The following is a 26,299-nucleotide window of genomic DNA, read 5'->3' as shown; positions in this document are numbered from 1 at the left end:
ATTACAATGGAAGCAATCAATTTAGAATCGAGTGATATATCATGCTTCTCCGACTTCACAATCCTCACCACAACCTACAAAACCGTACACGGGCACCAAATCACAACGGATATTCTTTACCCTAAGACTTTATCGCCACCATCGGAGAAGGTACAGAACACCGTCAATTGTCCCGTCCTTTTGCGATATCATGGTGGTGGTCTCATCGCCGGCTACAGTCTTTTCCCACCTTTCTTTAACCCCTGGTATCTGGAGCTCTCGAAGGAGTACTCCGCCATCATTGTCTCTCCAAATTATCGACTACTCCCAGAGGCCACAATCTTTGATATACTGGAAGATGTCGAAGATCATTGGAACTGGATGCACAAATCCCTTCCACAGTTCCTAATCGAGCACACCCAAGGAAGCATCCAGCCAGACCTGAACCGCATCCTCACGGCAGGGGATAGCGCCGGAGGTTACCTCAGCATTCAAATGGGACTGAGCCATCCTGAACAGATCCGGGCCGTCAATGCAGTCTACCCTCTAGTCGATGTAAAATCCCCTCACTTTACCGACCAGACGGAAAAGGCCGTGTTTTCGATGCCTGCAACACCGCGAGACACCCTAGCGCGTCATATTAAGCAAATCCGTGAACAAGAAGAAGCCACTAGTAACAAGATTGTCGTTTCGGCACCTACAGATGCGAAGAGAACTCAATTGATGTTTTCGGTCTGTCAGCATGGGCTTTTTGGGCAGTTCTTTCCGGGTGATGCTATTGAAATTTATCCTCTTGAGAGACTTGATGCAGGTGCTAGGTTCCCAAGAGGAGGAGTTCTGGTGCTTCACGGACGCAATGACTCCGTTGTTCCTGTTGAGGGGAGCTATATACTGAGGGATAAGATTGAGGAGGTTGATTGTAACTTGCGGTTCCAGCTTGTTGTTAGGGATGGCGAGCATGGCTTTGATCATTCGGCTAAATTGCACGATGCCTGGTTGTGGGAGGCTGCTCAGGGTGTTATTCATTCCTGGCTTGCGTAGTGCCTTATCGAGATACGAGTGATGGGGGACTTTGTCCATTTTATTATAGGGAGTTTCGAACAGACATTCTTTCCTCTTACTGTATATATCTTCTCATAAAACACGATGTAGATGATCGACAACTGTGGGCCGCCAAGACGAGGTCGTTTCCGATCGCAACCACGTTTTGCTGTGATGATTTATTCTTTTCGCCACAGACACTTGTCCTGCAAGTAACACCACACGCAGCTAGGCCACGGACGAGAGCTAGCGACTGCAACGATGTCGTTCTTCCGCGTACGCTTTGAGCCGGTCAAATGCTTGTCCCCAACGAGCCAAGAACGATCTCAAGACGAAGAGCCGACCGCGCCAAGGCGAAGGCCTAAAAGCAAACTAGGATGCCGAGAGTGCAAAGCAAGGCGAGTCAAATGTGACGAGACTTTTCCAGTATGCTTGCGCTGCGTCCGTCGCGGTTTAATTTGCTCTTCGACGCCTCGCCTATCGCAGTGGCAAATCGAGACGCGTTGGTACTCATCGCATGTGGACACCATCGTCAATCGGCGGCTCCTGCAATACTGGCTAGAAAGAGTGTGCCAAATACTAGTGATTGATCCTGAAAACAATCCGTTCTCCTTCCCTGTGTTGGAATACATACAGGAATCTCCGGCCCTGGTGCATATCATCCAGTCCGTAAGCGCCCGTCATGAACAGTATTTCTCTGCAGAAGTGGCACGCATCGCTCTCGAGGAGAGAGGGAAAGCCCTGGCATCGTTCCGAAACGAGCTAGGGACTGGGAAGACGCGACCACTCCTGTCAATGCTTACTGCGTTGCTACTGGCGTTATCGCATGGAGCTGATCGGGACATGACTGATTTTGGGAAATGGCATCTGCTTGCCGCACGCACGTTGATTCATAAAATGCTCGAGGATACGTCGCATCCTTGGGATCTAAATCCATTTTCTAGACTTTGCCTGGGTATGTATCTGTATTGGGATATGGGATGTTCGTACCTCGTGCATCCAGACGAACAACAAGCTCTAGATACACCAGGCCTATCATTAGCCGTGCAACAAATTGGACATTGGCATCATCCAATGTACGGGTTCTGTACAGACCTTATCTTCATTCTGGGGAACCTGGGCCGATACTGTCGACAGCTCCTCCATTCAGGACGCCGATCGTTCACCCGAGAGACAATACTAGAAAAACAGCTGTACCTGTGGAGCGCACCATCAACCGAGCCTACCTTGACGCTTCTGTATGAGTCACTACGAAAGCATGGATTAATTCTGCTATATCGGATCTGCGGATGGAATGATGCCTTCACGAACCCGTGTCTCGAGGAGATTGATCTGGAACCTTTGATCCATCGTTATGCTCTAGACACTATCGATCATCTTCTCCAAATCCCAACATCCTCAAATTATCTGAACTTCCAGTCTCTCCCAATTCTCACAGCTGGCTCAGAACTAAAAAGAGAAGATAACAGGCTGAGAAATGATGTTCGGAATCGACTTCGCGCTTTGTATTCTATGAATCGATTGCCGGCGAACCTCCACGCTCTTGAGCTTCTCGAGGAAATTTGGATAGCCCGTGATACTACTGATGATACGTCATCTTGGATCCATCATATGCTCCGGAAAGGATGGTTGTTGGTCCTTGGGTGACAGTATGAAGGCCAATGACTAATAATAGATGATGCGCAAACACACTCATCAAGGTGTTGCAGGTGTGAACCAAGTTCCCGAATATGCCGAGTAAGATGTACGTCTAAACAAAGACTACATGGAATGGCCCACCTCGATAAGGCTGAGGGTTCTTTGTTCGCTGCGGCATATGTTTCATCGATGTGGTAAATTCCCGGCTGGATTTATTGTTGGACAACTATCCTAGGTATCTTCCATGGGAGCATGCATACATCGCCACTTTTTCTTACTATACTGGGCTCCTTGCGATTTCAGGGTGGAATAATTCAGATCAACACCGAGTAATGCCGACAGGCGTACTCAATAGAACAGCCGCAGGGGAATACCAAAAAATATCACTGAAAGCTCCTAGCTGTGATTGATTTAGTATGAAGTTGCATAGTCACAACTGGAATTCAACATACAGTTATTCGGTGAACCCCGTATTAGCAGGACAGCTCCTGCAGAAGGTGATGAAAAGATGTTAGTCACTTATAAAGTATGGATATATATTCTTTTCCTGACTTCTACTTTCTAAGATCTTGTTTACTTTTCCATTGTGATCGCTTTGCTCAAACCCTAGAGGTAATCTGACTACTTTTCATTTTCCATTCTCGAACAACCAAGACTGGTGTAATAGCTTTTTTATGCATCATGTCTATGTCACTACCAGAAGCTGTGAGAGTCTTTGGAAAGGCCAGGTCACTCTTTGAAGAAGCCAAAGGGGATCAAATAGACCCTGATAAGTATAAGGAACTGCTTCTGACGGGAGAATACAAGGATAGATTAGCTAGAGTTGTGAAGGAATTTGACAAAAAAAAGGACGCTCCAGCACTGACATCGGTGAAGATTCTCGGACCCTGCTCCGATGCGCCGACTGTCCTGAGAATGATCAAGCTCAGTCAAGAAGGTAAATTATTTCTCTCCCATCACTAGCCCTTTCTGACGTTTTTGCTACACTCTGCTTCGGTTCAGAAGGAAATAACATTTTGAAAGATTTAGATAGCTTTAGAAATATAAGCGACGGGGATAGCAGCCGGCACTACACAACCACTTATCGGTGGGAATTTCCGGAATACCTCAAGAAGGTTGCTTTACCGCTTCACAGAACGACCTTAAAGAGAACCCGATATCATGTCGATGTAGCAACTTGCAGAGAACGACTTGAAAATTCGGCCGGTGGTGGTTTGGTTTATCTGATGGAACTTTTGACCCAATTGGCCAGGCCCGAAGAACACATACTTGGTTGCAGCATACACCGTGAGTTAACGAGTGAAATAGTTGCTCGGTATCAGTATCTGATCATATCTACAGTACAATGCATATCAAGGGAATATATGTTACTTCTCGCTCTACATGACCGAATCATTGTCTCAGTGAGCCAAAACCTTCAGCTGACAGTAAAGAGCTTGATGACGTGGGTATGTGGAACATTTCGACTGTCCCAGGGAAATGGCATTTGTTTCTCTCGTGTGTCTGTCAATGCCGAAACTTCAGTAGCTCGCCTGAAGGCCTTGAAACCTTTGACCGATGTGCATGATATCAACTTCTTGGCTCGGAAACTGTTTCCTGAAGACATTATATTTACCAGGGAAGAATATAAGGGCAAATACTCTTTCACAATGAGTTGCAACGAATTGCTGAAGCGTGCAAACTACCCAAGCAAATTTCGACTTCCTGAAGGCCGCGGGGTCGTTTATCTGGGAGAATCTATAGCACTGATCCCGAAACAATGGGATTCTAAAGACAAAAAAATGCTCATTTGGGGCTGCGAGTTTGTTCCCAACCCCAAGACAAAGGATGACTATGCCAAGAACATACTCACTCCCAAGATTTCACCAGACAATATCAGATGGGAGCGCACATACCTTGATACGACGCGTGAGGAGGAAATACAAAACACACTCGCACTGGTGTTTCTGGCGGAGATGCCAGTAATTCACACACTGGATCCTCCGGTCATCTACTAAGTTTGCGATGATAACGGCATTGATTTATTTTGGAGTTATCGTCATCTAGATTGTTAGTTGTAGGTCCTGGCTTAGCTTATGTTTGGGAACACGTCGATCTATAAGACTTCACCGCTCAAAAGAATCAAATTGTTCAGTTATTGAATCGTTCTGTGGACAGCTAAAATACTGTAAATCGACAAGTCGTAATGGTTACAACGATTCCCAAAGAGTGAAGAGTGTCTATTCAACAAATCATGGGCGGTGATATCGCACAGCTTTTGACGCGGAAATGCCTACACTTTGTTGCTTAACATTGTGTCGCGTGTAGATATATAGTCCTTTATCTAGAACGGTGTATCTTCAAAATAAAGCCCCCGTCTCTTTAGTGACAGAGGAGCAATGTTATTATGAGCTAGGAAATGGGATCTGAGTCCAATACTGCAGGTATACATGAACCCTCGTATTCGAAGGCACAACGTTGAGCAATCAGGGCACAGTCATCTGTGATTGATGACAAGGTAAGGTAAACATGACCGTCAGTCAAGCTACTGACGAAACATTATCTCCTTACCCAAGCAGGACTGGATATCCTGAGTAGCTTGTGCATGGTAGCCCCATAATCCTGGCAGTTATATGAGACTGTATGCCACAAATTCCTCCGAATGTACACCCATCTAGTGGTAGCACTGGGATCGAGTGATTGCTACCTGGGCAAAGGGTGAAAGGCTGATAAAGTACGCACGGGCTTCAGAGATAAGGATTTTACACTTTCCATTTACCATATTGAGGACCAAGGTCTATTACCGAGGCCTCATGGTGGACTAGAGGGCGAGCACAGAGGGCGAAAACCCTAGGAATGGACTCTCTAGGTCCCCTGCAGCAAGAGCACCGGTGCCTGTATCCTCATGAGTCTGATGCGACGTGCCGTAGTTCGCATTGCAGAAAAAATTTTACAGACACACTGGACCCCACCACAAGTTAACCGACCTCGCTACGTCGACTTGATCCGCACGATCTGTACCGCAAAAGCGGCAAAAGCCGCAAGCGGGTACTGCGGGTCAGGTAGAGTCAGGACTCAGCATGCCTCCGAAGCCTCACCGAACGGGTTCAAGCCTGACATCATCGGGATACGGTGCAAAAAAAAAAAAAAAGAAAATTATAGAAAAAGAAGGAAAGTAAGGAGCCTTTTCTAAGCAACCTGATAGAAAAAATGTGCAAAAGATTTACATAATCATAGGCCATTAGCTCGACAGAAACCTAACTGATTCTCACAGCAATCATATTCCTGTTAAACCCTGTGCGACAACGAAAACAGACTCATTACACATGTTACCTCTACCTAATTATATTGATACCACTAGACAAAATTACATGAACCAGTATTAGATGGTGGGATAGGTCTACTTATTTCAGTAATTGGTAGCAGCGATCCCTGGCAAATAATTAATTTCATATAGATGGAAAAAAGTCTAAAGCGTTACACGCGAGCGCTCGCGTAAAAACCTCAGCCTATAATAGACGGGGCCGAGCCTCTGGGCATCCTGGGCATAGGGTTGCCAAGCATAAGCAAATCATTACGAATTTACGATTTTTCAGCGGTTAAAAAGGGTACAGTAATATGGCACCACTATACTCAAGGATCCACTACCTACTCCAATTCTCCATCCCCAGAACTCCTGGGGATCCTTTACCCCAAAAATTTACTAATCCGTAGAGCTCTTTTACTAAGAGTGTAGCACTGATACGCTTGTTCTATATACACTAGTGCTCAGTAAGAGATAGGCAGTGGGGGTTGCGTTACATTTATTTCTTGCATGAAATAACATAGGAGATAAGGCCTACGGAAGTATTCCGTAGACTGCATCCTCCGTACAGGCTTTAGCACATGTTGCAGGGGTTGAATCCTGCAATTCTCGATCCTGTGAGGTCCGTACCAAGATAGGCCTAATTGCCAAGGACGGGCCTTTCTAGTCTAATCTTATCGATCCATCTAATCTGATGCCGGCGGCTTAGTGCCAAGATGGTATTGTCAGGAGAGTAAATAACATATGTAAATGACAAACTGTATGGTATCGGGTCATATTGAAACAGTACCAATCTTGGCCAAATTGACTTTTTGCCAATCCCAACTACTCCATATATCGTTCCACTCACGATGGCTCTTTTAATCATCACCTGCTCTCGTATACTCAGTCTCATATACTCCGTACAGCATGCAATATTGATCTCGAAAGCTGTCCACTATTTTCTGCTCTAAGAGGTAACCTGGCTTTGTTATCGACTGCAGTACTTTTCCAAGGCTGAACAACTCCGTATGAACAGAGGCTACATAGTAGTAGGGAGCCTGTGTAAATATGAAATGGCTGTGAGAGCGTCCTTTAATTTGGAAGTGCTAAACTGCTACTAAGAGCTCGAATGGGTCCGAGGCCCTTGTCCTGTCCTCTTCACTGGTCCACAGGTTTCGACCGTATCGTCTGACCTGGGAAAGTGTATGTTGATCATCCTTATCAATCACGCAAGGTAACACAGTCCATGGTTTTACGGCATTTTTACCAACCAAACAGAGCGTCATCTCCTGCAGACCCTTGGCGCCGTAGTGTATACATGGGTAGCGAGATGTTTGACCCATTCCTAGGGAGTGAAAAAGACGACCGCCAGCGGTATCGCTAAATCTTATCTGGTTCTGTCCCTGTGGGTTAATCGACGGCTGCAAGAAATGCAGGTAAGATCGTCGACGAGGGCCAATGAGCACCGCAATAGCTGAATGCACATGGACATGAACATACACCCCTTATCCAGAATGGCTTGGCTCCAAGCATGACTTACTACCCACTTGGAGTAGATCAACAGTAGAATTGAGCTTACTGTCGTTTCTTTACAGTACAAGGTGAGGCCGTCTCAGTCAGACTGGGGCTTAGCAAACCTGCAAACGTGCTCCGAATCCTTAGCCAAATCGTAAGTATATAAGGGGGGAGTGAACATGCGCAAAAGCTTGAGTTGTACAACCATATCTGCAAGAAGAACAGAGCCTCTGCACATAGCTAGCTCAAAATATACGTCCTCCCATGGCTACCAAGACCCAAGTAGCGTTGCGCACTGAGCGCCTCGAACTGGTGCCCCTCGGCCCCGAGCACCTCGACTTCACCATGATGCTGGACAAAGATCCGGAAGTCATGAAATACATCGGGTTTGGAACGCCACTTGACCACAACCAAGCCATCGAGGTTCACAAATGGCTCCTCCATGCCGCAACCCTCGTACCCGGCTTCGGGTGCTGGGTCGGTTTCACCGGCGGCGAATTTGTTGGGTGGTGGGTACTGGCTCCTAGTCAACGCGAAGGCACAGAGGAATTCAGCAGTGAGCGAGCAGAGTTTGGGTACCGTCTTTTACCGAAGTTTTGGCGGAAGGGCTACGCGAAGGAAGGATCGCGCGAGTTGTTGAGGTACGCTTTCCGGGAATTAGGTCTAACTGAGGTGTTTGGCGAGACGATGGCCGTGAATGTGGCTTCTCGGGCGGTCATGGCAGCTTGTGGGCTAAAACATGCCTATACCTTTCACAACAAGTACGATAACCCGCCTCCTGGCATTGAAGAAGGCGAGGTGCGGTATCAGATTACGAAGGATGAATGGGTGTCGTTGGTTCCTGTACAATAGTTGTTCCCAATCCTTTTTTCAAGTCAATTGAGCCTGGGATATATGGGCTACAAAAACCTTCTAACGATCAATGAAATACCTTGACCACGACAAATAATGTCAAATGAGGCCCTCGGCAAATCTAGACGTGATAGCTCAACAGGTTTTTCACCACCCTTGTTGGGGCAAAGTACCTCTCTCAGAATCTCCCTTGCTTCTGCTCGGCTATTAGCCAAGGCCGAATGGTGCAATATGCCAAGGCCCTCCGCTGGATTTAGGTCAGTAGTGCTCTGTCCTGGGCTCTGAATCAGCTTGGCTGCGTGTTATGAACTTGGAACGCTGTACTACCCGGATCACAGAACAGTAACATCGCAGAATTCTCTATAGCCCTAATTACCACCAGTTATGACTAAGTATTGTGCGACTTTACGTGAGACTCTTCCAGCAACTTGGGCTATATCAAGGCAGCCTGGTAATAGTGCGCTGTTAGCTTGGAGCTAGGCGTAATCTTAGGACTTGGCTGCTCGTATTAAGTTGTAACAGCATTGTATGCCAACCTATCACAGAAACATGCTAGAATGTTTCATACACGCTACCTGCTTGTTCATTTTTCTTCATTTCTCATTTTTGTTTGGTGTTCGCCCAGCTAGCGTCTGTTTCATTACTTTCAAGGCCCTTGTGTGAACGTGCATCGAGACAAGCTGGGAGGCCCCTGTAGCTCCCTTCTGCTGTGTACAGATCTCATGTTATTAAAGATAGTAGACTGCGCACGGCAGATAAATTCCGATGCGTGAGAAGCCAAGTCGAGATCCATGTGGGAAATGTGCATGGATACACGCCACATATGGAAGACCAGCCAGCGTCAAATCAGTTGACTTATTGTCACCCCACATCCAAGCTTCTGTTTGCTAATTGCCTAGGAACTCGGATCTAATCAATCAATCAGATAAATTTGACCCAAGAAATTTCCGAACGGTCTCCCCGGTTCGCCCCGTATGACCTGATTCTCGAACCAGTACCCAAACTGCCGATCTCGGTGAACATGGACCACCCGGCTAATCTTACTTTTTATCAGATGAGATTAAAATTCTATTTTTTTTGACGTACCAGCTGATCCTTGAAGCTGCAAGGGCTACCGTTCGGCTGGGTCTGCACACCAGCTTAAAAGCTTCGGCTCCTCGCTCTTTTATCATTCGCTTTCCGTTGCCTGCTCCTTGCGTCTTCACTGGGTCGATCCAACAACGATGGCAATCGGAAATAGGTTTCAACAGCTTGTTGGACGTCAGAAGTCCAGCAGCAATCATGACGCTCCAGCCGTGGAAGATATCGAAACTCCGGTAGCCGTCAATGCAGCTCCATACGACAAGGAGGCTGGCACTGGCTCACCTCAAAATAACACGGAAAGTAGCGATGATGATAAATCACTACCCAGCGAAGGTGCACAGCGTGGTGTCAAGGATATCGAGGCTGTTACTCTGGCTTGGTCCAAGACAGCGCTAGCCGCTGTCCTGATAATGTATTTCTAACCTCCATCACGTTCTGCTGTACTTGCATATAACTAATACAAACCGTTCTCGATAGCATCTGGATCTATGTCCTGGCTAATGGATTTAAGGCCTCAATTATCGCCAGCTTGACACCCTATGCCACGAGTAGTTTCCAGTCGCATTCCCTGTTGACTGTCATCGACATTGTAGCAAGTGCCATGACATCAGCGGTGTATATCCCTATGGCGAAGATGCTGGACGTCTGGGGCCGTGCTGAAGGCTTCCTCTTCATGTTGGTAATTGCCACATTGGGTCTGATTCTTATGGCGGCATCCAACAACCTTCCTACCTTCTGCGCAGCACAGGTAATATGATCCTCTTTTGAACTATTGGAGCCCTTAGATTTACTAACAAATCATACGGATACCAGGTATTCCAATCAGTTGGGTTTGGAGGTATGACTTATAGCGTGGATGTCCTCGCAGCCGACGTAACCAACCTGAGGAATCGAGGTTTAGCATTCGCTTTCACCTCATCTCCATGGATGATCACTGCGTTTGCTGGATCCAAAGCAGCCGAAGAATTCTTAGCACACGTCAACTGGCGATGGGGCTTCGGCTGCTTTGCTATCATTATACCCGTGGTCGCCCTACCCTTATATCTGGTGTTGAAGATCAACCTGCGCAAGGCTCAGAAGAAAGGCCTTGTAAAACACGAAAGGAGTGGCCGAACCCTGGTACAGAACATAATACACTACCTTGTAGAGTTTGATCGTACGTGGCCAAACTAGCCCTCCCCCAAAGCCTTACAGTTGCTAACTTCCTTTTGCTAACAGTGCCGGGTGTCATCTTGTTCGCTGCCGGTCTTACCGTGTTCCTTCTCCCATTCACACTCGCCCGCTCTGCTCCAGACGGCTGGAAGTCAGACTACATTATTGCCATGATTGTAGTCGGCTTTGTCCTCCTTGTTTTCTTCGCCGTTTATCAAGTTTACCTGGCTCCCGTGCCATTCATGAAACATACATACCTGCTCAACCGGACCGTGTTGGGCGCATGCCTCCTCGACTTCGTATACATGATGGCCTACTACTGCTGGAACAGCTACTTCACCTCCTTCCTCCAGGTGGTCAACAACCTCAGCGTCGCCGAGGCAGGATACGTCAACAGCACGTTCCAGGTCGTCTCGGGCGTGCTGCTGTTCATCGTCGGCTATCTGATCCGCCGAACCGGCTACTTCAGATGGCTCCTGATCGTCGGCGTGCCTCTCTATATCTTAGCCCAGGGTCTCATGATCCACTTCCGCCAACCGAACGGATACATCGGCTACATCGTCATGTGCGAGATTTTCATCTCCGTCGGTGGTAGCGTCTTCATCCTCTGCATGCAGCTCGCCGTGCTCGCCGCTGTCGACCACCAACACGTCGCCGCCGCAATGGCCGTGCTCTTCGTCTCCGGTGGTATTGGCGGTGCAGTGGGAAATGCTATTTCCGGTGCCATCTGGACAAACACCTTCGAGACCGCGCTTGTGCGCTATCTCCCTGAGTCTGCGCTACCGGACCTGGCCAGTATCTATGCCAGCTTGCCAGTGCAGCTCAGCTATGCAGTTAATAGCCCTGAGAGAATCGCCATCCAGAAGGCTTATGGCTATGCCCAGACGAGGATGTTGGCAGCGGGCACTGGGCTTATGGCTCTTGCCTTCGTTGCAGTCTTCATGATACGGAACATGAACCTGAAGAACATGACCCAGACGAAGGGTGTTGTGTTCTGATGCTCTTTGTTTGGTCGGGGGTGTGTTGGACGTAGGTCTGGTGGGTTGTGTGTGTAGTGTGGATGGTCGCTCTTGTCGAGCTTAATGTGGTGACTGCTCTTGGGAGGTAATTTATTTGTCTTTAATTATTTTCATGTTCTAAGTACCCTCGCATTAGAAAACTCAGTCGTTTATATTGTTTTAGATATGTTACAGATACTCCTCTACGTGTGGAACTTACTGAATTTTCAATCATGAATATCTCTATGCACAATGCTCCAAATTCTCCTATCTTGCTTGAAAGTCTCTTGGTATATATAATATCTCCATTGATGGCTGAACAAGGGTGTGTTTCTTGTAGGGTATCAGTGTAAGAATCCTCTGGGGATCAAATTCCAATCCAAAGCAACAAGACACTGAATGCCATTATTGGAAGAGTTTGCAACACGTAGAACGATAATAGAATTTTGTAATGATTATAATAATTAAGACTGAATAAGAATGATGCAAACAAAGAGATCTATATAGTTCTAGATTTTAGTAATTGCATGGCCATGTCATCCCAGAAAAGACAAACGACCTCATTCGAATATAACTCCCTACTGAAATCGAGGCCCTCATCCATCTACCGCCTGGTTGAGTGCATTCACGCGATAACTCTCGCTGCGCTCGATCAGCTGTGCATGAGTTCCTCTCTCAACGCAGCGACCATCCTCAATCAAGAAGATCACATCCGCCTTCCGGATAGTATACAGTCGATGCGCGATCGCAATAACCGTCATATGTTTCGTGGCCTTCTCCAGCCCATCCTGCAGCAGTCTCTCCGACTCCGCATCGAGCGCACTCGTGGACTCGTCCAGCAACAGCAGCTTAGGCTTGCGGATGAGCGCGCGCGCAATCGCCAATCGCTGCTTCTGGCCTCCAGAAAGCCGGTCACCATTTGGCCCACAGTAGGCATCATACCCATCAGGCAGCTGCATGATCGTGTCATGGATGTTGGCCAGTTTACACGCGTCCTCTAATTCCTCCTGAGTGACTGTTTGGCCTGGCCTGGCGCCCAGAGTCAGATTGAACCGGATCGTCCCCTCGAACAGCACACTCTGTTGAGGAACGTAGGCAATATCATCGCGGAACGAACCGTCGCTGTAGGCGATATTGTGGCCGTCAACCTCAATTGTTCCGGAGTTGGGTCCGTATAGTCGCTCAACGAGTGAGATTATCGTGGACTTGCCAGCCCCGCTGGGCCCGACGAGTGCAGCGAATTGTCCCGGCTGGATGCTCAAATCCAGACCATGCAGCACCTGGGTGTCTGGGCGCGCCGGGTATGAGAAGCGAACTTGCTTGAAGACAACACTGATGCCGTCGCGGGACTCAGCGGAGGATGTCTTCTCGCGGGGAGGCGCCGTGGCTTCGACATCCCCGGCGCGCTGGAGCGGCGCGGACAACTTCTTCGTCGACCCCAGATCGAGCAGGTTTAGTAGTCGCCGTGTGGCCTGGAATGCGCGCGACACGTCGGGTGCGAGGGCAAACATCTGTCCCCACAGTTGGGAGCTGACGAGCAGTGCTAGCTGCACGATGAAGAACTGCGTCTGGGTGTATTCACCCGCGATGATTCGCTTTGAGCCCCACCAGTATGCCAGTGCATAGAGGAAGTTGCTCAGGCCGTACCCGACGGCCAGCCATAGGTTTGCCCAGGCGCTCTGTCGAGCGATTTGTCGCATTGGGGCGGAGAGGGATCGACGGTATGTGCCGAGCACCTCGTGCTCCAGTGAAAGTGACATGATGGTTTTGATTGAGTTGACGGCCTCCACGGTGATGCCCACGGAATTGGCAAAGGCCTCCAAGTGTCGCTCCTCGAAACTGGCCAGCGTGGTGACTCGCATATAGCCGGCGCCCAGCAACAGTGGGATCACGGAGAGACATACCAGTGCAATCTTCCAGGCAATGATGTGTGTCATGGTAATAGTCGCGACGAGACTCACCAGAACCGATAGGATAGTGCAGACCACAGAGCCGGTTAAGCCACCCAATGCACTGCTATCCTTTGTAATGAACGACAGCAATAGTGACGGGTTCCGATTTGCGGACTCGTGCCAGGCCAAGTCCTGCTCGAGGATGGACCGCAGCGATAGTACACGCACCTTGTAGATCACTTGCTCAGCCACCCAGCCAAACAGGGACCAGCTGACGAAATTAGCAAGGAATTCGATAATGGCCAGCACAAAGAACAGGAGTCCAAACAGCTCTCCGGCATGACGGATGGATTCAGGCTCCTCACAGCCACTGAGCTTGCCCACGACGTTTCCGAAGATCACCGAAGATCCACAATAGGTACCTCCGATGATCACAGCCCCAACGACCGCCAGGAGCAGCACGAATATGTACGGTCGGAAGAGGGAGCCCATTGAGCCGATGGTTGATCCAAAGCTTCGCTTTTCCTCGACCGCACTCTCTGGCTCCGCAGTCTCCGCAGGCTTGGTCTTTTCTTCGTCAATTGCATCGGTTTCAGACGACGTCTCAAGAGCTCCGGTCTTCTCGGTGATAACTGGCACCAATGAGTTAGAACGGGCAGAGCTCACTTCCGTCTCCTCATCATCTTGCCCACCGTGGACGTTGAGGTTTTGGAGACGAACTAGCTCAGCATAAGCACCGTTAGCCTCGAGCAGTTGCTGGTGAGTTCCTTGTTCCACCAGCTTTCCTTGGCGCATGACGATAATGTTGTCAGCATTCTTGATAGTTGACAGACGATGGGCAATGGTGATCACAGTCCGGCCGATCGCCACGTTATCTAGCGCCTCTTGGATACGCGCCTCCGTCGCCGAGTCGAGCGAGGCGGTGGCTTCGTCCAGGATGAGGATACGCGGGTCTTTCACCAGAGCACGCGCCAGGGAGATACGTTGCTTCTGTCCACCGCTAATGAGATTTCCCTTTGACCCAACTAGTGTTCCAAAACCCTCATCCAAGCGCTCAATGAACCCGTTCGCATCAGCCAAGAGAGCAGCGTGCAGGACCAATTCCACGATTTCTCGTGCGCCATCCCCCTGCGCCAGAGAAGCCGTCACCAGATCCTGGCCATCTCGCACAGCTGCCGCGACGTCGGCGAGAACGCTGCTCATTAGAATGGAATGCAGGTGATCATGTCTTGGGGAGTTGATGAGCCCCAGGGCGATGTTTTCAAGGATGGACCGGTCCAGAAGACATGGCTCCTGTTGTACAAGACTGATATGGCTACGGACAGATCTCACGTTGAGGTCCTTGACATCGTGGCCATCTAGCAGTACCGCGCCCTCGTCCACATTGTAGAACCGGGTGATCAAGCCGGCGACGGTAGACTTGCCACTGCCTGAAAGTCCCACAATAGCTGTCTGCTGACCAGCCGGGCAGGTCAATGAGAGGTCCTGGAGCACAGGCTTGTCCGGTCGGGATGGGAACGTGAATGAAACGTTCTTCAACTCCACATTTCCCGTAACCTCTGGCAGCACACGGCCGGTATCCTCAGAGGTGCCGTCAATGGTAGTCGGGTGGTCAATATCAGCTTCCAGCTTACCGAAAGCGACGGCGGCGGCATCGAAGCTCTGCAAAAAGGGAGCGGCCTGACTGAGAATCAAGGACGCTAGGGGCGATATTAGTTAGCATGGCTCAAACTCATAAAGCGCACTGCGATTGATACACTTACCATCCACAAGAATGAGAATAACCGTAAACGTGTTTCCCACCGTGATTCCATCGCCACCAGACTCCACAGCGTCTGCGATTTGACGCGATCCTTGCCAGAAGGCAAGACCGTTGGCCGAAAAAGCTATGAAGTATAGAAGACCCGCCTGAGTGGCTGCAGCAATGGACTTCCACACGCCGGCAGACAAAGCAGGATGTAAGACTTCAACGAATTTCTCCTCCAGGCGTGCATTTGCCGAAAAGGCTTGCACGACCATTGTATTCGAGAAGGCTTCCAGCGCGACCGATGAGGCCTTTGCCATACCCTCCAGAGCGCGGCCGAAGAACTTTTGCACGAAATATCCTCCGCCGATAGACATGATCAGGTACGCCGGGGTGAGGGAGACCAGCATGCCGGCCAGTTTCGGGTCCTTGATGAAGGCAACTATGTATGCGGTGATGAAGAATGCGACACTGTTGATCACAATGCCGACCTTCTCGGAAGAGCCTTGCTGTATGACGGCGATTTCCCCGGTGATGCGTGAAGACACCTCTCCGGCGGGGAGGTTGTCGAAAAATGCGGCATCTTGTCGCAGGATAGCGCTGAAATATTTTTCTCGCAGACGCTGGGCTAGACGCTCGCCAGAGAGATTCCAGCAAAGGACGTAAATATAGATAAGAGCGAAATAGGCAATACCGATGTATACAATCAGCAGAATTTTATCGTTGATTCCCGCTTGGTAGGAGTCGGCGTTGGAGGGGGTGACGTTGCACGTTGATGAGTTTAGTCCGTCCACGAGCTGTCCAAAAACAATTGACATAATAGGAAAGGGAATTCCGGAGGCGATTGAAGTAATAAAACCGACGAAGAGGAGGGCTAGGTCAGACGATGAGGGGTTGCCATAGACCAGCAAACGACCGAACGAGGTGGCACGCCGCATAAGCTGTGGACAAGGACATCGCGATAAGTTAAAACACTTCGTGCAGAATAGATTAGAGAATAACTTACACTTTGCTTAGCAGGCGCCTCTGCGTCCTTAGACGCTTCAGATGCAGTACCCATGATGCCTTGGGAGGTTTGTCGTTACTCTATCTCGAGCAACGAACCAAGCAGCCAGACAAACATGCAAAGATGAAAGTACAATCCTCGCCGGGATTCCTACTCATGCGTTTGAGCCTAAGCTCCGGCGGCACTCTGCTCCCGCCTGCAAAAGTCCATCAGACGCAAGCAATGTCTGGTTCTCTGGGCATGACACATCGCGCCTCCACTCGACCGTTCTATTCCCTTTGTGAAGCAATGTGCCGACCTCGGACAGAAACTAGTCCGACACTCGACTGTTATCAGATCCGAACGGATTCTTCAAGCGAGCAGCCGCCAAGAGCACGCAATATTGATGCCAAGGGGCCAGGGATTGGAGTCGCTGCATCTGATTAGGGCTCCGTTTGGTCAGGCATTGCGTATGGTATTGGATGGTATGGTCACGTCCTGTATGTATCGTGTCCGTTCTAACATTATGCCCAGACCCTTAAACCCTCCAGGATCCATTGTGATCCACTTCAACACTGATAACGCGCTTGGCTGGACCAGGCGAAATTTACGCATTCAAATTCGGTAATTAGAAAAGGATCTTGCCGCTCGAAGCAGCTAAAAATGGCCGTGGCAACCATCCGCCCAACATTTGCCGAGAGCGGAAAACTTCTCACCCATTCTTCCATCCAGGGTACTGGTCCAATACTTGCATGAAGGAAGTCAAGTCTACGATTAATGTGACAAATTTGGTGGTCTCAGCTATTTCACGGCTGTTGGTAGCTTACACTTTCAGCTGGGTGTCTGCTCCTATCTCCGTACCTTGAATATATATAAATTTCAGCGTGTGATCTGTGAAGAGCGCATTTCCTCCACGCCGGTGTACCATTCATTATATTAACACGCCGTGCTGGTTTTCTGTCTAGTCAAGTCATGTTCACTGCATATACCAGATCCCTACATAATCGCTGAATGGCTGTTGCCAAGGCTTGTCCGGGTCTACTTCGGAAATATGAGTCCATACAACTCCAAAGATTTCTATATACCTGCTGTTGAGCATAGCATGCACCACAACCATCATAGCCTACCCCAGTACAAGGTCAAATATCAAAGGGGGGCTGGAATGTGATTGCTGTGAATGACGAAAATCGTACTGGGAAAATGGTCGCTTTAGAGGTAGGACTTGGCACTGAAAGGTAGTCTACGCCCGCACACAGATTTAAGTCCAGCCTTATGTGCAATTTACGTATTTCGAATACAGACTGAGATCCAAATTCAAGCTGAGAGTCTCCTAGCATTCGCAAGTATCACGAAGAGATCTTCGCTCTGGGCCGAGACCTTCATGAATATATTGCGTATGGGATTAGTCAACGTAGTTGGACCTTAGGAAGCTAAGTCATGGGGGTCTTTATAGCTACATTTCCCCCTAGCCATAGGGTTGATCCCTTTGTATGAGAGCTCACGTAAAGATTCTCCCCATGACAAACCCAATGTTATGGGCCCCACTGCCAAGTCACTAATCCCACTAGTTGAATCCCAAGAGAATCCAGCCATGGAATTTTCTTCGCCCTCCATGCCGTGTTTCTCCTTGATTGGACTCGGGTCGATCCGGAAGGAATTTGGCAGTTGAAGTCCTTGGAAGATTTTCTAACATGCAGGAGGCCAACGGCTTGAATGGTCAATTGATCAAAGTTGCAACAATTGTACGAATGAAAGCCCATATTTTCTACCAGAAACCAAGGATATGATTCCGGAGACCAGGAATTCCAACCAATTACCATGTCGAGCTCACTCAGACCCATACGAACCCACTGGATACGAGACGCCGTGAGAGTTCCTCCGGACCACCATGATCTAATCTGATCTGATTAAATAGCCGGTCTTGGAGGCGATTGGGTGTCCGTTTGTCCCCCGCCGGCACTAAGAGTTAGTGCGTCGGACATTGGGCTCATCAGATAAGGAGCAGACACCCAGTATAGCAGTCCGTAGTTGGCCCCTCGTCTGCAGTATGTGGACCCGAACGCTGGCTGCGGCCTCGGTCTCCCTTAAGCCCCCCCTTCTGAGGCGATTTCTCAAAAATACTTTCGTCCCAGCCAGCCAGCACAACTTTCTCCGTGCCACTATTCTACCACGCGCGCCGCTTGTTTCCAGCTTCACGCGACACTCTCGACAGATCTCAACCGCGAATATGGGCGACAAGCCAGCTGGAATCACGCTTCCCAACTCGGAGCAATTCTACCTGGACAATGGACAGGGTGAATCACACTTGATCCAAGTCTCTTGGCCACTGCATTGGCAAGGCCATGACCCCCCTACTGGGAACGAGCAACTTCCGATCATGTTAGTAACCAGCGAGAAATTTAAACCGATATTTTCACTAACAAAAGCCAGATACATCGTCGATGGAAACGCACTATTCCTCAGCGCGACAGAAGCTGCCTGGCGTCGCGCAGCTTCGTCACACTTCGCCGGCGGCGGCATCGTCGTCGCGATCGGGTACCCATTAAACGGAAAGCTATACGATGCGCGTCGCCGCAGTTTAGACCTAACGCCACCCACACAAGCGCAGATACCCGGATACGGAGGAGCGGATCTATGTCTTGACTTCATCGATAACGCCGTTCGTCCCGCGATCAAGGAGCGATTCCCAAAATTGTCCTTTTCAAGAGAGGCTCTCTTTGGTCATTCATATGGAGGGTTATTTGCCTTGCACGCACTATTCACACGTCCGCAGTCCTTTGACTGCTACATCGCGAGCAGTCCCTCGATTTGGTGGAATAGCCGGTGTATATTGCATGAAGCCAAGGCGTTTTTAGAGAAGGAGACGACGGCAGATGAGCAGGCCCCGTCGCTGATGGTGTTCTTTGGGTCTCATGAACAAAGCCCACCTCAGTGGAACAACGAGCCTCTCGATCACTATGAAGCGCGGAAGCAGATTGCTTCGGATTTAAGAATGGGCGATAATGCACTTGATCTTGTCAAGATGCTGAAGGGTACCAAGCGGTTACATACTGTCGTTGTGAATGAGTATGAGGGTGAGGAGCATGGCAGTATCATGGCGTGTTCGATGAGTCGGGGGTTAACTACATTCTTTGAAGATTGGCCGTTGCCAAACTAAAGGGGTCTGGGTTTGACATTAAAGGGTCTAATGGTGTTCAGGAACTAGAGCTAATAGGACATATGCTTTGTTGATAAAGGATCAATACAACGTACATAGAGAATTATCTTATGAGCGATATGTAAGTCTTCTTCCGGACCAAGATAGTGCATGTTAAAAGTAGCTTCTCCCCTGAAGCGCAGTCTACTACCTCGGCGCTGCAAAGGATATTCGTACAGTGTAGAGATAATATGCAGAGGTAGTACTGGCAAAATCTCAACCTCTAGGTCTAGAACACGAATGGTCGCACCTTCAACTTTGCTTCTTATGAGCCACCTCAGGATCTCTTCCCGCGAAAACTGACCTCGAAGCCCACGAAGCAGGCCAGGCAAAAGACTCTTCGATAGCATCATGACTCACACCAGACACGAGGTGATCTACCACCGCAATGAAGATGTAGGCGCCAATTCCAGTAAAGATATGCCACCTGTTGCATTCTAGCATAAGCTTTGGGCACGAAAGAAAAAACGGAAACAAGTGAGATCAAAACATGTACAGACGTACCAACCGTGAAGCTCTAATAGAAAGGCCAAGGGAAGGCCAATCCTCGCCCGCGTACTTCTCAAAAAAGCACATATCCAGGTATCAATCAACCAGAGGTAGAATCCCAAGTTGAAAATAACTTATCCTGTGCGTCAATATATACACAAATGGAAGGTGATGATAGAACTCACCTGCTCCGAATCTTACCATCCCCCATATCTGTTTCCGAGCCGCTGAGCCTGGAAGTGTCTGGGCGTTGATAAGCTGCATAGTTCGGATCCCAATGACGATCACCATGGCAGCAAAGGACAATGAGTGCAGAAGAAGCTCATCCGTTCTGACATGATAAACAACTAAGCTCAGAAGAGATGACCATAGTAGGATAGCTATCATAAGCGAATTTCTGCGGGTGGCGTTGACGGTCAAGACCTGGTGTAGAACTGGGGTCGTTGTAAAGAGCATGGAGAGATCGTCCACTGATGACCATAACATATGGCGATGGTAAGCTAACTCGAATCACAGTCGATGTTGAATATGAATGCAACTTACACATCTGGGTGTGGTATTTGAGACTAATATGAAATGCGGCAGAGCATATTCCAACGGCCATCAAACCCCAGTACGGGATAGCACGAAAGACATCGTGGTTCGATTTCTGTCGCAGTTTGCGGAGTCCATAAATGGCGTAGAATACTGCACTGCTGGTAAGACTCTTGACTGGCAAAGGATGCAGATTAGTGTCAGCACTTACTGTAAACAAGGTTGGTCAAACTGTTGACGAACTCGGCGATGTATCTTGTCACTGCATAATCCTATTCCCCCCAACTCGACGTGTATTAGCACCAAGTACCATATACAAGGTTCTCATGGCATTCCGGTAGCTACCGACCTGCTCGCAAAAGCTTTCGAGATGTTAGCTGGTGGCTGCCCATACAATAAGCAGCATGGCATACTGACTTGGATTTGGCAGTTTGCATCCCCCAGAATGCGTCAGGCGAGGTTTCTGCGAACATATCTTCAGGATTTTAAGTGTAGGAGAACACGTATTTACAGAGTAAAGACATAAATTGCTGAAAAGAACAAAGTCGTAAGCACAAAGAGGTTCTTGGAAGACTAGGCATCCTCGATATTGAGATAAGCACTAATGGCGATCGGGAATAGTTCAATAAAGCTTGAGTCACCGCTAGTTCAGTAGTTTCCAATTGCCTACATCAAGCATTTTCATTGCGGCCTGTTCTATTCTGCTGATCCTGACATCTTACAGGCCGATTAGTAATGTACTATCTCGCGCTTGTTCACGCCCATGTTGAAAGCCATACTTTGCTCTGCTTCCCGAACGAAACACGCTTTTGGTATAGAATTATGTCCAGCACTGCAATTCTGTATAGTTTCTCATGTTGCACGTTGATAAAAGGGTGACCAATGAAGCTAGATGAGGTCAGTACGGAGGGTCAGAGACTCCTGGTGAAAGGGGGTATCCTCATAGCCCCCCAGTGTGTTACATGCATGCCCCGGTTGTTGTGATATATGTCAGGGCCCTCTAGTAGTTATACAAGGTTGATAGTATAATACTGCGTATATAGCGTACAAATCAGAACCTTTGAAGGAATGCTTTTTTGGTGAGGTTCTAGTTTTCAGCAAACAGACAGGTTTCAGAACGAAAGACACTTTAATCTCCAAATCGGCCTGTATCAGGCTGAGGTCATGAAGGAAGAGTATACCGGCGGGCAGTTGCTAGGCAATACCTGAAGTATGACTACGAAGAGATATGGATAGTCAAGCCTGGAGAGTATTCATCGCTCATAGATACAATCTAGCTGCGCTCCCGCTTTCAACGACCCCGCGATAATTTTCCATTCATGTCATCATTAGTCCTGTAAAAAGTCACAAGGAAGCATAGAAGATATCGACCTGACCACCGCAGACTAACTAGACCACATGCCGAGGTCCTATAGGTTGGTGCCCTTCGCATATTCATCCATATACTGAGCCATGGATGCATCTGTAACCAAGGTTAGCTGAAGGGGAGCGATGAGTGTGAGGGCAAATGGCAACCTACAGACGGTCACCGCTTCATCGAGCGCAATCTTCATATACTTGGGCACATTCTGCATGAACACATCGAGAATATGAAAGGTTAGCCACTGGAACTCCCTACGGGTCGTTCGTATTTTTCAAGGGTTTCGTACCGCCATATCGGCCCCGCTCTTCAGCCAGCCTTTGATCGCCTCCGCATCCGCCTGCATTGAAGTCCAGTAGCTCTGGAGGACCTTCACATTATCCCGGAACACGGTCAGCTGCGAGTTGCCCATATCCTCCAAATTACGTCGGGCTAGGCGAATCTTGTCGATCTCGTCCGACTTATCCTGTCTCTCCCGTTTTTTCTCTTCGATTTGATTCGATACGACTGTAGAGATAAGCTTCACATTTAATCAACTAGGCTAACAAGAAAGCTGACGTACCGCCCATAGCAATGGCGATGCCGGCCACCGCAGCCGCAGTTGCTCCGGCAAAAATCAGGCCGCCGATCTCCCTGGGTCAGTAACTGCTCAAAGAAGCGAGTGCAAGGGGAAGCTCTTCATATACATACCAGGATAAATGGGGCAACAGGTCCCGACAGGGCAAGACCAATACCAGCTGCAGATAGCCCGACTCCCAGACCGACACCGAGTGCGATTAGAGATGTCCTCAAATCGGCCAACTTTTGTGTCAGCTCCGCTAGCTGCTTGTCTATTTCCTTAATATCATTGTTCAATTCCTGCTCCTTATCCTTGCCCCAGCTAGAGAACTGGGCTGTAAACTCAACGAAACCGTCAATTAGGGTGTCGAAACTTTTATTGATCTCGTTCCCCTGCTCCTGGAAGTCGTTTGCCCTCTAGTAACGAACGAATTAGCATTGCCGACAAATTGCATATACATGGCTCACTCACGGCTATAAATTTGTCGATTTGTTCCAGCCGCTGATCCACAGTTAAGGATTGGTCGGCACACAGCGGAACAATCAGCTCATCGAAGCCTAAAGGTGCAGGCGTTAGCTTGAGGAAGCCTAGGGACAACCGGCCGAGCACATCTGTTGACTTACTAGAACCATATTGACTGATATCTGCTGCTAAAAGGCGGCTCTTCTGAAGGACGTCGCGGTATTTCTGCAGAGGGATATTAGCATACTAGCCACGGCATATGTACATAGAAAGAATGGATAGGTTATACCTTTTTTTGTTCATTTAACTGGGTCAAGAAGTTCGTCTTTTCCAGCTGATCAATGCTCGCAATCTGCACTTGTAACGCAGTAAACGAGCCATCAATCGCCACGACTGCGGCGCCGGCAGCAGCTGCATCCTCTTTCAACTTGGCCACTGTCTCATCCGTGGACATTGTCTTCGCCGCACCCAGCGACAACTTTTCCTTATCCTCCTCAGTCTGGATTGGATTGTGGGCCTCGGCCCCGTCTTTCAAGACTTTTCGCTCCGCATCGGAAAGCGACGCTGCAACGTCTAGATACTTTTGAGGGGTAGGGCTACTGCCGACCAACTGATTGACCTTGCTGGCGACCTCGTCATACGAGGGCGGCGAGTCCCCAGCCACATACGGAGGAGGAACAGCTGCCATTGTGAAGTCGCGATGGATGAGCGTAAGGTGAAGATTCAAATGAGATAGATGTGCTATATCTTGGAAGAGAAGAGATTATTGTGTCAATATGTGCGTCCCTCGCCATATATAACCCTTCTCCAAAGGAGGGACTGGCAAGTCTCCCGTTTAAAACGTCATATACCCCCCTCAGCCTGAGATATATTTGGCCTACAGTGGAGCTTTCAAGGGTCGCGGAGAAGTCCGGACACTGGGGCAGCTGAATCTACCAGGTCCCCATGTCGCTTGCACCGCGAAGAAATAGGGTCGGATTTGTTCGGTCTCCAGGGATTATGTTCCCCGTCTGCAGTTCGAAATCCACATTGCCACCATATCGTCCAACTACAAGAACAGAAGGTAATAATATCTTGGAAAGCTTGGCTAAGTAATCCATAGTTCAGCTTGTATTCAACTCTGCATGAAGAGCTGCTCGATACAGTAATAAAGGTGACGTGGTGTATGTGGGTGTCGCTGAGGGTTGATTGTCTAGCGTGCAGGAGGGGAAGGCTGCAATTTCTCCGTCTAGGCAGTGTCTACCTATTGGAATTGCTATACGCAGTGTGGTATAAAGGGGAACAGATGGATTATGGCCTGACAAGAATTCTCGACCTTTGAGCCGAATCATGAAGAAATTGCCACATGCCCCGCCTTCACGCTGCAACTATAACAACCCCTCACTATTAAAAGTTGCAACATGGATGGGAGGCTCGCCACTATTTGCTCACGGGCACCGGCCCCTGCCAACGACGGAATCGACAAATCCTCCCTTTGAGACGATTTACATGGAATTACATAAAAAAAACACGTAAACCCGTAGATTCCCCATCCTGTAGGTCTGACTACGTCCAAGACAGACATAGAACGGGGGGATATCGGTAGTTTAGGGCTACGTGGTAGCAATGACAAGGTACGGACACGTTCAAGTGGCGTAGCTTGTATATCGCGTATATCATTCCAAAAGGACAGACAAGGATGCATTGAATACCTGCCCTATACTATAATACGAAAAAGGTGTAGAATACTAAAAATGGCAACGTCAGGTCAGGCATAGGGATGAACGCAGCACAAGAGCCCACTATGTTCAGCTACGAATTCTCATCGGCATTAACCCAGTCATCCCAAGGCATCTGGCTGGTCTGTTCGGCGTATAGTCGCAAGTACTTGCCTACTTTCACATCTGAGCAAGAGATTAGTGAATGCAAGCTGAATAATGCGTTGATGCTAGCTTACAGAGCTTGACCCCTCCATTCAGCGCTTTTTCCATGTAGGTGGGTATATCCTGATTTTATCAGTTTCAAGAGTCCAAATGAAACGTTGCACAACTTACTACGAGAGAGGCGCCCATTTTCAACCATGACTCGATTTCTCGTGCATCAATAAGTGTACTGCCCCAGTAACCCGCGAGAACTCCGATATGCTCGCGAAATTCGTTGAAATACTCCGTGTTGGTGTCCTCTGCACTTCCTGATTGACCCTGCGTGGCTAGGTCAGATATGACTGTTGTGATAGGTACATATTCCTGATTGGTCACTAAGTCTTGTTAGATATCCAGCTGTGATGCGGAAATAATATGGACGCTTACTAGACGCAGCAATAGAATAGGCCGCGATGGTCGCCTCAGGGTTAGCAACTCCAAGCAGACCAGCAATCTGATCACGTCAGAGTGTGTTAGCCTGTCCAGGGAAGATTCAACATACCATGACGTATGGCCCGAAAGGTGATTTCAGCGCCACCCTGAGTGCTGGGATTTGTACATCGAGCGGCACGTCTGAGAATTTCTTTGTTAACCTCGGTGCTGGGAAGCCCTTTGCCCTCTCCTTCGTGTCGCTCTTCAGTGACTGGCTCCCGAGCTGGTTTATGAAATCCATGGTTTTTTCAAACACAGACTCTAGGGTGCTCTGCATCTCAGTTGCCGTGGTTTGGTACCCTTCCGCATCCTACAGATGTCAATGAAGAATCTGTATCCAATGCAAACAAAGCATGTTACCTTGATGTATCCTTGGATTGTCGATATACGCTCATTCATAGTTAGAGAACTGTCTGCACAGAGTCCAATGACTTTATTGTCGAAGTCTGCGATGTCTTAGCCTGGGTGTGAGACTCATGTATTCATAGCTCATACCTTCCGCATACTGAGCAATCGTGTTGGCAAGCGGAATCCCATCCCTCATGGTCTTGCAGTACAGCTATAGGACGAAGGAATATAGTAGTTAGAGCATGATCCGCTTCGCGATAGTAAGAGTAACTTACCCTCAGAATCGGCTCATACTGTTCAGTGAGGTGCGTGCCGTTCATCGAATCGCCCCATGCTAAATTGATTATAAGGCCCACCATTAGTTCAAGAATGCCATTGACTGCATCAGAGGCCCCGCTGGCAGCCTCTCCAAGCTCTTGGTCCAGATCATCTGAGGATAGTGCCCGCACGGCAGCAGTTGTGAATGCCTCCTTGTCTGTAGGTGTGATGTGGTACTTGGCAGGGGACTCCACAAGGACCTTGCGCTCAGCCTCAGACAGTAAAGACACGGCCTGAAGGCAGGCCGAAACTGTCGCTGGAGTAGAAATTTGCTGATTTAATTTTTGAAGGACGCTAGTCGTCGACGGTATTGAAGAAGACATGTCGTATGGCGTGGTTTACACAGGATGGCAGGATGGTCAACAATAGCAACGAGAATTGAAAGGGGAGGAAGCTAGAAACACAAGGAACTCCTTCGACTTTAGTGAGATGATTTTAAGCGTTGAGCACTATCTTGCCTTCCTTCGTTTCCGAGGTAGTCCGACGTGCAAATGAGGGTTACATACGTGGCTTTCCCCACTACGTCCACGATTTCTTAATATGTAGCATGACGCCT

The 26,299-nt window shown here is 48.7% G+C and overlaps 9 protein-coding genes across 9 annotated transcripts; 5 read left to right on the top strand and 4 right to left on the bottom strand.

Moving 5' to 3' along the window:
- Positions 1 to 6: 6 nt before the first annotated feature.
- Positions 7 to 1,020, top strand: ANOM_003636 (uncharacterized protein; the record flags this gene model as incomplete). Its single annotated transcript, XM_015548893.1, has 1 exon — positions 7 to 1,020. One exon carries the CDS (start codon positions 7 to 9, stop codon positions 1,018 to 1,020), a length of 1,014 nt encoding a protein of 337 aa, XP_015408547.1.
- A 261-nt stretch (positions 1,021 to 1,281) lies between these two features.
- On the top strand, positions 1,282 to 2,667 carry ANOM_003635 (uncharacterized protein; the record flags this gene model as incomplete). Its single annotated transcript, XM_015548892.1, has 1 exon — positions 1,282 to 2,667. The coding sequence occupies one exon, from the start codon at positions 1,282 to 1,284 to the stop codon at positions 2,665 to 2,667; it is 1,386 nt and encodes a 461-aa protein (XP_015408544.1).
- A 5,035-nt stretch (positions 2,668 to 7,702) lies between these two features.
- On the top strand, positions 7,703 to 8,290 carry ANOM_003634 (GNAT family N-acetyltransferase; the record flags this gene model as incomplete). Its single annotated transcript, XM_015548891.1, has 1 exon — positions 7,703 to 8,290. One exon carries the CDS (start codon positions 7,703 to 7,705, stop codon positions 8,288 to 8,290), a length of 588 nt encoding a protein of 195 aa, XP_015408545.1.
- Positions 8,291 to 9,513: 1,223 nt separating this feature from the next.
- Positions 9,514 to 11,523, top strand: mirB (MFS siderochrome iron transporter MirB; the record flags this gene model as incomplete). The annotated part of the gene is made up of 4 exons (XM_015548890.1): positions 9,514 to 9,785; positions 9,851 to 10,121; positions 10,187 to 10,529; positions 10,592 to 11,523. 4 exons carry the CDS (start codon positions 9,514 to 9,516, stop codon positions 11,521 to 11,523), a joined length of 1,818 nt encoding a protein of 605 aa, XP_015408542.1.
- A 596-nt stretch (positions 11,524 to 12,119) lies between these two features.
- ANOM_003632 (ABC transporter ATP-binding protein) lies at positions 12,120 to 16,219 on the bottom strand (the record flags this gene model as incomplete). Its single annotated transcript, XM_015548889.1, has 3 exons — positions 12,120 to 15,115; positions 15,179 to 16,100; positions 16,166 to 16,219. The coding sequence occupies 3 exons, from the start codon at positions 16,217 to 16,219 to the stop codon at positions 12,120 to 12,122; spliced, it is 3,972 nt and encodes a 1,323-aa protein (XP_015408543.1).
- Positions 16,220 to 18,191: 1,972 nt separating this feature from the next.
- Positions 18,192 to 19,301, top strand: ANOM_003631 (alpha/beta hydrolase; the record flags this gene model as incomplete). The annotated part of the gene is made up of 2 exons (XM_015548888.1): positions 18,192 to 18,523; positions 18,575 to 19,301. The coding sequence occupies 2 exons, from the start codon at positions 18,192 to 18,194 to the stop codon at positions 19,299 to 19,301; spliced, it is 1,059 nt and encodes a 352-aa protein (XP_015408540.1).
- Positions 19,302 to 19,592: 291 nt separating this feature from the next.
- ANOM_003630 (ceramidase) lies at positions 19,593 to 20,836 on the bottom strand (the record flags this gene model as incomplete). Its single annotated transcript, XM_015548887.1, has 7 exons — positions 19,593 to 19,767; positions 19,845 to 19,962; positions 20,015 to 20,299; positions 20,373 to 20,516; positions 20,575 to 20,635; positions 20,713 to 20,725; positions 20,781 to 20,836. 7 exons carry the CDS (start codon positions 20,834 to 20,836, stop codon positions 19,593 to 19,595), a joined length of 852 nt encoding a protein of 283 aa, XP_015408541.1.
- Positions 20,837 to 21,772: 936 nt separating this feature from the next.
- ANOM_003629 (uncharacterized protein) lies at positions 21,773 to 23,432 on the bottom strand (the record flags this gene model as incomplete). Its single annotated transcript, XM_015548886.1, has 8 exons — positions 21,773 to 21,825; positions 21,883 to 21,931; positions 22,013 to 22,230; positions 22,286 to 22,352; positions 22,414 to 22,698; positions 22,754 to 22,839; positions 22,906 to 22,969; positions 23,034 to 23,432. The coding sequence occupies 8 exons, from the start codon at positions 23,430 to 23,432 to the stop codon at positions 21,773 to 21,775; spliced, it is 1,221 nt and encodes a 406-aa protein (XP_015408565.1).
- Positions 23,433 to 24,535: 1,103 nt separating this feature from the next.
- ANOM_003628 (uncharacterized protein) lies at positions 24,536 to 26,066 on the bottom strand (the record flags this gene model as incomplete). The annotated part of the gene is made up of 8 exons (XM_015548885.1): positions 24,536 to 24,627; positions 24,681 to 24,729; positions 24,778 to 24,980; positions 25,033 to 25,099; positions 25,148 to 25,387; positions 25,438 to 25,523; positions 25,573 to 25,636; positions 25,701 to 26,066. 8 exons carry the CDS (start codon positions 26,064 to 26,066, stop codon positions 24,536 to 24,538), a joined length of 1,167 nt encoding a protein of 388 aa, XP_015408564.1.
- Positions 26,067 to 26,299: the final 233 nt, after the last annotated feature.

This window comes from Aspergillus nomiae (genome assembly GCF_001204775.2).
Source record: "Aspergillus nomiae NRRL 13137 chromosome Unknown contig00075, whole genome shotgun sequence".
In the NCBI taxonomy this organism is placed as follows: domain Eukaryota; kingdom Fungi; phylum Ascomycota; class Eurotiomycetes; order Eurotiales; family Aspergillaceae; genus Aspergillus; species Aspergillus nomiae.
This window is presented reverse-complemented; position numbering and strand designations above follow the sequence as displayed.